The 8,052-nt window shown below is 43.8% G+C and overlaps 1 protein-coding gene across 1 annotated transcript; it reads right to left on the bottom strand.

Moving 5' to 3' along the window:
- Window positions 1-6,247: 6,247 nt before the first annotated feature.
- Window positions 6,248-7,682, bottom strand: LOC136317085 (DDB1- and CUL4-associated factor 12-like protein 2). Its single transcript, XM_066249605.1, has one exon. It carries the CDS (start codon window positions 7,637-7,639, stop codon window positions 6,248-6,250), a length of 1,392 nt encoding a protein of 463 aa, XP_066105702.1. The 5' UTR covers window positions 7,640-7,682.
- Window positions 7,683-8,052: the final 370 nt, after the last annotated feature.

The raw sequence follows: 8,052 nt of genomic DNA, 5'->3' as shown, positions 1-8,052 counted from the left end.
TTGGCCTCATGGCTTTGGCTTAATGGCTTCAGCTTTACAACTTTACAGCTGTAGTAATGGTGATCTTAAGCTTCTGTGCATTCTTTCCCACATCTCAACAGACCTGAGGAGCAGACATTGAGCACCTCTGTGCTTCAGTGGAGAGACTGACCAGGAAGAGCTAGCTGTGGGGTTTGTCTCTGCCACTCTTACTACTACGTGATGAGGGAGGCGGAATCTGGGAGGCTGGGGTGCCACACTTTAGCATTCTTTTTCTCTGCTGAGTACAGGCTGCAAGCAGACCATGGAAAAACTGTCTGTGACTCTGTGCTCTGGCTGCTTTTTAAAATCTCCCTCTCTTATCTTCTATCTTACTGCTCCTCCCAATAGAAGGAGACCCAGTCACTCTGGCTTCCCTCTCTATATCCCTCATATGAAATTCAGAAAGCCTGAGCTTCCCTGATCCTTGTAGTGTAGCAGAGAGAAAAAGAAAAAACCCAGTCACTCCAGGTTTGTAGACTGTCCTCTGCAGAGCCCACCACATGTTCATTATATCTTCCACCCTCCTTTTCATCCTATCCCACCTTTAGTACATTTGTTGCATGGATCTTTCAGACATGCCTGTGAGCCCAGTTGGGGTTCCTTTGCTGCATTATAGTTGTGCAATTTTTGAAAATTTAAGGGGAGAGATCAAGAGTATCTCTCATGCTGATATTACTCTGATGCCTTCCTCTTTTCTGATATTTAAACCTTTTATTTTGCTATTGTTTCAACTTGTTATATCTAGATTTTGCATGATAATATTAAATATTGGTGGTGAATTTTAGAATTTTTGTTTTGTCCCATACTTTCATACAAATTTTTCTAATGTACCATTAAAAATATTTTGGTTCAAGTGTTAAAAACAACACAACACAGACACCCTCACACACACACATACAACACATACATACTTAAGATACAAAGAATATATTTACTCCTCCTTATTAAAGACTTTATCAAAAGTGTAAGGGAGTTATTAAGTTATTTATAGAATTTATCAATATGAGCATGTATCTTCTTATTCACCCTTTTAAGATATATTGCAGTAATTAGATTTCCCAATAGTGAGCTCTTTGCCACCTCAAAATTGGCTTTTCATTGCATTTGTATGGTTTCCTTTTAATAAACTGATGGAGTATACTAAGTGTTTTAATAGTATATTTTATTTATCTAATATGTAAAACTGATCTTTTTTCATTTTGTGCAATTTTAGTTAGGTTTGTCATGAAAATTATGCTGGCCTCATAAAAAAATAAATTGTTCCTTTTGTGCTCTAAAGCAGCTAAAAATTAAACATTTGTTGACAATGTGAAATAATTTCATTGTGAGACCATCAGGTCTAACATGTCTATTATATGTTTGTAATTATGTTTATATGTGATTTTCTTGGAGAAAAGGGCAGATTTAAAAGCATTCAAACTTTTCTGTGACTAAAGGTCTATTTTGATTTTTTATATTTTCTTGGAAAAGCTTATCTATTTTTTTTAAGTTGGCTTTTTAATTTGGTATAAATGTCAACATAATTTAATGTTTTTCTATCACATTTTACATTTGTTTGTCTAATACATCTGTGTCTTTGATTATTTTTTCCCTGTCACTTGTAATTCTTTGTACTCATGCTTTTGTGGTTTTGAGGCTTAAGAAAGGAGCATCCTCCACTGGACATTTCCTTTGTCATTTGTCAGCCTGGGAAAACTGGCAGAAAGCAGCACCTGTAACATTGAGGTGGGAACTCCAACACAGGCCAGGAGCAGATGGTAGTGACCTGATCTTTCACCTCTATAAGGATGCCTGCAATCCTGGTGCCACCTGGGTTTTGGAAAGGCCAGAGTCATCTCAGACCAGTATGTTAAGTAGTCCAGAAGTCATTAACTTTGAAGTGCTGTTTATGTTTCAAGTGTGACTTAAAGTTCTCCAAAAAGGTACCACCAACATTTGACCAATAAAAAAGTTTAATTAGTGGATTTATGTAAGACCCTACATAAATGTTTAGGGGGGATACTGAGAAGAAAACTGTCCTTTGGAATTAGAAAGTCAAAAATTTTATTTTTAGTACTAAAATTTTGTTTTAGCCTGATGAGGTCACAGAATTTGAGTAAAATAAACTTGTTTTATTTTATATCCTTCACCTTTTTTCTTACTGCTTTTTAGGATTCTTAGTAGGCTTTTCTATTGTACTTGACCCTAAAAGGAGTTTCCCAAAATTTCATACCACTCACCTTCCCAGCATTCTGGGATATGAGCATGTTCTCTTGATGTCACATTAGTACCACAAATTCAATGTGTGCCCAGATGATTTAATCACTCTCCACTTGTATCCTCTATGTTTACTATATCCATTTGTTGATGCTATTCATTTACATTCAAAGCAGAGCCTTAAAGTTCACCTAAATACTTTGTCTTTTTTCATGCTTCAAATAAAATACCAAATACTTTTTTCACATTTTGTTTTTCCCCTCATTTTTCTAATAACATCATCTCTCTCCACGCTTACCTCAGATATTCCATTTCAGACTCTTGTCATGTCCTTTTTGGATTTCTTTTTCTCGATTTAAAAGGAGAGATAGTGAGGCAGATCCTGTTTGTGCCCCAAACAGGATCCACCAGGCTATCACATCTTGAGCCAATGCTTGAATACCAAGCTATTTTTAGTGCCTGAGGCTGTTGCCAACACCAGGGGCCACCCTTGAACCAATTGAGCCATTAGCTGTGGGATGGGAATAAGGAGAGAAGAGAGAGGGGAAGAAGGAAGAAGCAGATGGTCATTTCTCCTGTGTGCCCTGACAGGGAATTGAACCCTGGTCATCCATATGATGGGCTAATGCACTATCCACTGAGCCATCAGTTAAGCCTGAATTTTCTTCACTGGTATTTCATGCATTGAGTATAAGTAAGTCCAGAGTACAATAAACCAGGAAAGCCTACTAGTCTAGCTAAGTATCTAAGGTATGCAGTCTTTTGTAATCTATCTGCAAGTAAGTGATCCTGAACTGTGGTTTTTGTCTTTGGATGACAGTATTTTTATTGCTTTTCCTCATTTCTTCATAGTTTATCTTTGCTGCAGAACCTACTTGGTTTTCTGACTACAAATCTAATTAACTCAACCACAGTGGCTTAGGAGGAAAGGATCAAAATCAGATTCCTATCCAATTGGCAAAGAGCACAGAATTTGATGACACACTGTTGGCAAAGGTGTGGTGAAGCAGGCATGCTTACATTATTTATAGAAGTGAAGTTGGTAGGACCTATTTGTAGGGTAATCTAGCAAAAGCTATTAAATATAAAGTTAAGCCTGACCAGGCAGTGGCACAGTGGATAGAGCATCAGACTGGGATACAGCAGACCCAGGTCCAAAACCCCAAGATCTCCAGCTTGAGCACGGGCTCATCTGGTTTCAGCAAGGCTCATCAGCTTGAGCTCAAGGTCGCTGGCTTGAACAAGGGGTCACTCAGTCTGCTGTAGCCCCCCGTCAAGGCACATGTAAGAAAGGAATCAATGAACAACTAAGGTACAGAAACAAAGAATTGCTGCTTCTCATCTCTCTCCTTCCTGTCTGTATTTCCTTATCTGTTCCACTCTCTGTCTCTCCCTGTCATTGTCATAAATAAAAAAATAAAGACAAAATTGACCCAGCATTTCCATTTCTAGGAATTTATCCTACATATATAGTCACACATGTGTACAAAGATGTGTGAACTTAAGTAATCAATGTGGAATAGTTTACAGTAACAGAAAATAAGAACCAATATAAATGCCCATCAGATATGTAATGAATAAATAAAGTATGTTCCAAATATACAGGAGACTACTATAAAATTAAAATGAGTTATAAAGATATAAGAAATGGGCCCTGGCCAGTTGGCTCAACGGTAGAGCATCGGCCTGGAGTGTGGGGGACCCGGGTTCAATTCCCGGCCAGGGCACATAGGAGAAGCGCCCATTTGCTTCTCCACCCCCACCCCACCCTCCTTCCTCTCTGTCTCTCTCTTCCCCTCCCGCAGCCAAGGCTCCATTGGAGCAAAGATGGCCCGGGCGCTGAGGATGGCTCCTTGGCCTCTGCCCCAGGTGCTAGAGTGGCTCTGGTCATGGCAGAGCGACACCCTGGAGGGGCAGAGCATTGCCCCCTGGTGGGCAGAGCGTCGCCCCTGGTGGGTTTGCCAGGTGGATCCCGGTCAGGTGCATGCGGGAGTCTGTCTGACTGTCTCTCCCTGTTTCCAACTTCAGAAAAATACAAAAAAAAAAGATATAAGAAATAATCTCTAAGATTTTGTGATAAAAAACACAAATATTTGCAGCATGTGTTATTGTTTGTATACCAATTGCATACACACACACACACATATACAATTGTATATGCACAGACTGTCTCTAAGTAGGGATACACAGTGATCTATGGGCAGAAGATTTTCACTGCACAACTTTTAAAAAGTGTGCTTGTCTAGGTTTGTGCATGTGTTACTATATTCCAGTATCTAGACAACAATAAATAAAGTACAATACAATAAATTGAAAGACAAAACAAAATAAAAAGGAAATGGGGAGTCTTGACGGCTTTAGTTTAAAATATTAGAAATATTTGGATACATATTCATATATATGTGTGGCTTTCCTCACATGGGAAGTAGCATATACACATACACGAATACACAGTATATGAGAGTAGGTAGTCATTAGCACATATAAGTTTGTGTAAATGAAAGTTAAATGATCTTAAATACAAAAGATGACACCCAACTGTCCTAAACTGTAGCAGCTACATTTACTTTTATGTATGCAAGCTGTTTATATTTTTTTTGACAGAGACAGAGACAGAGTGAAACTCAGAGATAGGGACAGACAGGGACAGACAGACAGGAAGGGAGAGATGAGAAGCATCAGTTCTTCATTGCAGCACCTTAGTTGTTCATTGATAGCTTTCTCATATGTGCCTTGAGCGAGGGGCTACAGCAGAGTGAGTGATCCCTTGCTTAAGCCAGCGATCCTGGGCTCAAGATGGTGAATTTGCGCCTCAAGCCAGTGACCCTAGGCTTATGTCTATGACCCAAGCTCAAACCAGTGACACAGTGCTCAAGCACATGAGCCCGCACTCAAGCCAGTGACCTGGAGGTTTCGAACCTGGGCCTTCCATGTCCTAGTCTGACGCTCTATTTACTATGCCACTGCCTGGTTAGGTAAGATGTTAATATTTTAAGCCATGTTAGTAGCATAAGTTTACTTTTCAAAAACAAATGCATATGTATAGCTGATGTTTCCGCTTGAGTTTCTCTTCTGGAAGATTTTGACTTCGATAAATATATTCCTAGAAAAGCAATTAAGAATAAATAAAACGTATATTTAAATATTCAAGCACTTTAGCACAGCACTTATTTGCTAAAAGGTTGAAACATGTTTATTTTTTCCTACAATACATCACAAATACACCTCAGATAGAAAGTTACACATGTATATAATAAACAAGAATTGTCAGCAACAACTACATTGAGTACAACCAGCCTTTCTCTGTAAACAGCTGTTTGGATAACGTTATCTGACTTTTAATGTAATGTTTACCCCAAAATGTAAATCCCTGATTGTCCTGCCACATATAGGCTGGTTTTGATTAGCTCTGAAAAACTGTAATGTAAATGTTAATCAAGAACACAAGTCATAATATAGCAGCTTTAAAGAAGAAGAATGAAATCCATGGGGTATTGATGATGAATTTCCATTGAATGATGAAAATTGTAATCAATAAAGTGAATACCATCATAAGGTTTAACTAAAAGAACATATTTTTAAAGTACTTTATGCACCAATAATATACAAACAACAAACGCATCCAAATGAAACTCTCTCCAGATGGTGTCAATCTAGAACTTGAAACACACTTTCTAATTGGAGCAAGGCTATAAACCTGCTGTATTACAGGTAGTTGCTATATTATGGGTAGTTCCTCAGGTAGGCCCAAGACACACTTTTTAGCACACATTTTCCTAATGTAACATGCATTAGAAATGTGTAACATGCCTAACATACTGTTGAAATACTGGTAAAACAAAACTACCGAATTGGAATGGGAACCATGAATATACCAGCCCAGTGAAAGAGTATATGGGATTTACTAAGAGAGTACAGTTAAGAATTAACCAAAATTCTTTGTAAGAGAAGGCAAGAAGATAGTGTTTTGAAGAAAATGAGAAGGTAACAGAGGAAAACTGTGAGTACTTAGAGAAGAAAGAAGCCATCCTTAGCTCCAGAGGCCTGCGTAGTTCCCATGGAGGCCTGAAGGGAGAGGCCCTCCGGCCACGAAGAGCTTCATCTCCGGCCAGTTGTAGCAGTGTGTGTAGATCGCATTGGGGAACTCATCTATGCCTCCGAAGGAGTTCACCCACAGGTCATTGTGGTTGAGCCAGCCTCTGCCGCAGGTGAGCCTCAACTTCCTTCCTGTGGGCCCCGGAGAAGACTCCGGGCTGGCTGAGGCTCTCTCCTCCAGGAACTTCTGGGAGCGGACGTCATAGAAGAGCAGGGAGCCATGGCCTGTGCCCACGGTGATGATGTGCTGGTAGAAACTTAGGGAGCGCACACCAGTGCCACCTTCTCGAGAGGACATTGGCCGGATGTTTTGCTGTCTCTGGCGAGGATCCAGAAAGGAGACGTGGGACTGGGAGCCCACAGCGTACAGGGACAGCTCGTCGCAGTAGGTCAAGCACACGTTCTCTCGGCAGTAGGGCAGCCTGATAGACAGCAGCCTGGACATACTGCTCGGGGCTTTCCACAGGTGGAAGTAGCCATCTAGGGACACTGCTCCCAGCTCCTGCTTCTTGTGATTAAAGGCCAGGGCCCTCACCTTTCGGTTACTGGGGTTGGTGCTGGACCTGGGGATGGTCTCCACTTCCCTTGGGCTGATGTGGGCATACACCGGGAGCCCCGAGTAGTTGAGCCAAGCAATGCTGTCATTGAACATATCGGGATCCATTCTCCACAGAGCCACTGTGCCATCGCGGGACCCGCTCACAGCTACTGTGTCACTCATCCAGGCGATGGAGAAGATCCAGTCCCGGTGGCCCTGTAGGTCGCCCAGGCACACAGGGTCTAGTGTGGGCAGCTGGTAGACAGCCAGGCTGTTGGGGTTCTCACCCCCAGTCGCCAGAAGCGTCTTGGAGGGATTCAGCTCGATGGCATGGATGCCACAGCTCGGCTGGGCCCGGACCAGCTCGGGTCCCCGGTCCCGCATGAGCGGGATGCGCGTTATCTGGTCCAACTGCACGTCCACCACAAATAGCGTGTTGCACTTGGTGCCGCACACCACCTGCCTGGCGTTCAGCCACTGCGACGCGAACACCTTGTTGAGGGTGCCCAGGGCCAGTTCACGCTCTTGGAGCAGCTCTGGCAGCTTCTGCACCGTGTAGCTGCGCAGTTTGCCGGTGAAGCCCGGAAGCCCCGCAAGGTCCCGCACGCCCACCTCGCGGCCCTTCAGGTAGAGCAGCAGCGAGCGCCGCGTCGCCAGCCGCTTCTGCCTCTTGGGAAGCAGCGGACACTGGCTGTCTGCCGCCCACACGCCCTGCGACGACGAGCGAACTGCGGTCCCTTCGATGGCGGGCGCTTTCCTTTTCCTGCTACCTGTTTGCTGCACGGCCATGGTGGGCGGCGGGAGAGTGGTGGCGTTGACGGCGGCCGCAGCGGTGCGGCTTTGGCGGTGGCGGTGGCGGTGTATGTTACCCGTGTTGGCCGTGGCGGTGGCTGGGACTGCTACTCCGAGTCAGCCGGGAGTTTCTCAAGGTCCAGGAGTCGTGGGCGACCGCGGGGCTCGGAGACTACCAAGTCTGACGTACAGCAGCAGTAGCCAAGGAGAGGGCGGCTGGGACCGGGAAGAACGCGGGCTGGAAGGAGCCAAGTGCGGCAGAGCCCGGCGGCAAGGGCGGGAAGTGTGGCCAGCGGAGCAGCAGGAGAGCAGTGGGTGTGAGACGAGGACGATTCCGAAGGCCGTTAAAGAGGGGGCGGAGGCAGCGGGAGGAGCTCAGGGATTGCGGGGGTGGGGTGCCTGGTAGGGGC

Source organism: Saccopteryx bilineata, chromosome X (genome assembly GCF_036850765.1).
Source record: "Saccopteryx bilineata isolate mSacBil1 chromosome X, mSacBil1_pri_phased_curated, whole genome shotgun sequence".
Classification (NCBI taxonomy): Eukaryota; Metazoa; Chordata; class Mammalia; order Chiroptera; family Emballonuridae; genus Saccopteryx; species Saccopteryx bilineata.
Note: the sequence above shows the minus strand (reverse complement) of the source record. Positions and strands in the feature narration are given on the sequence as shown.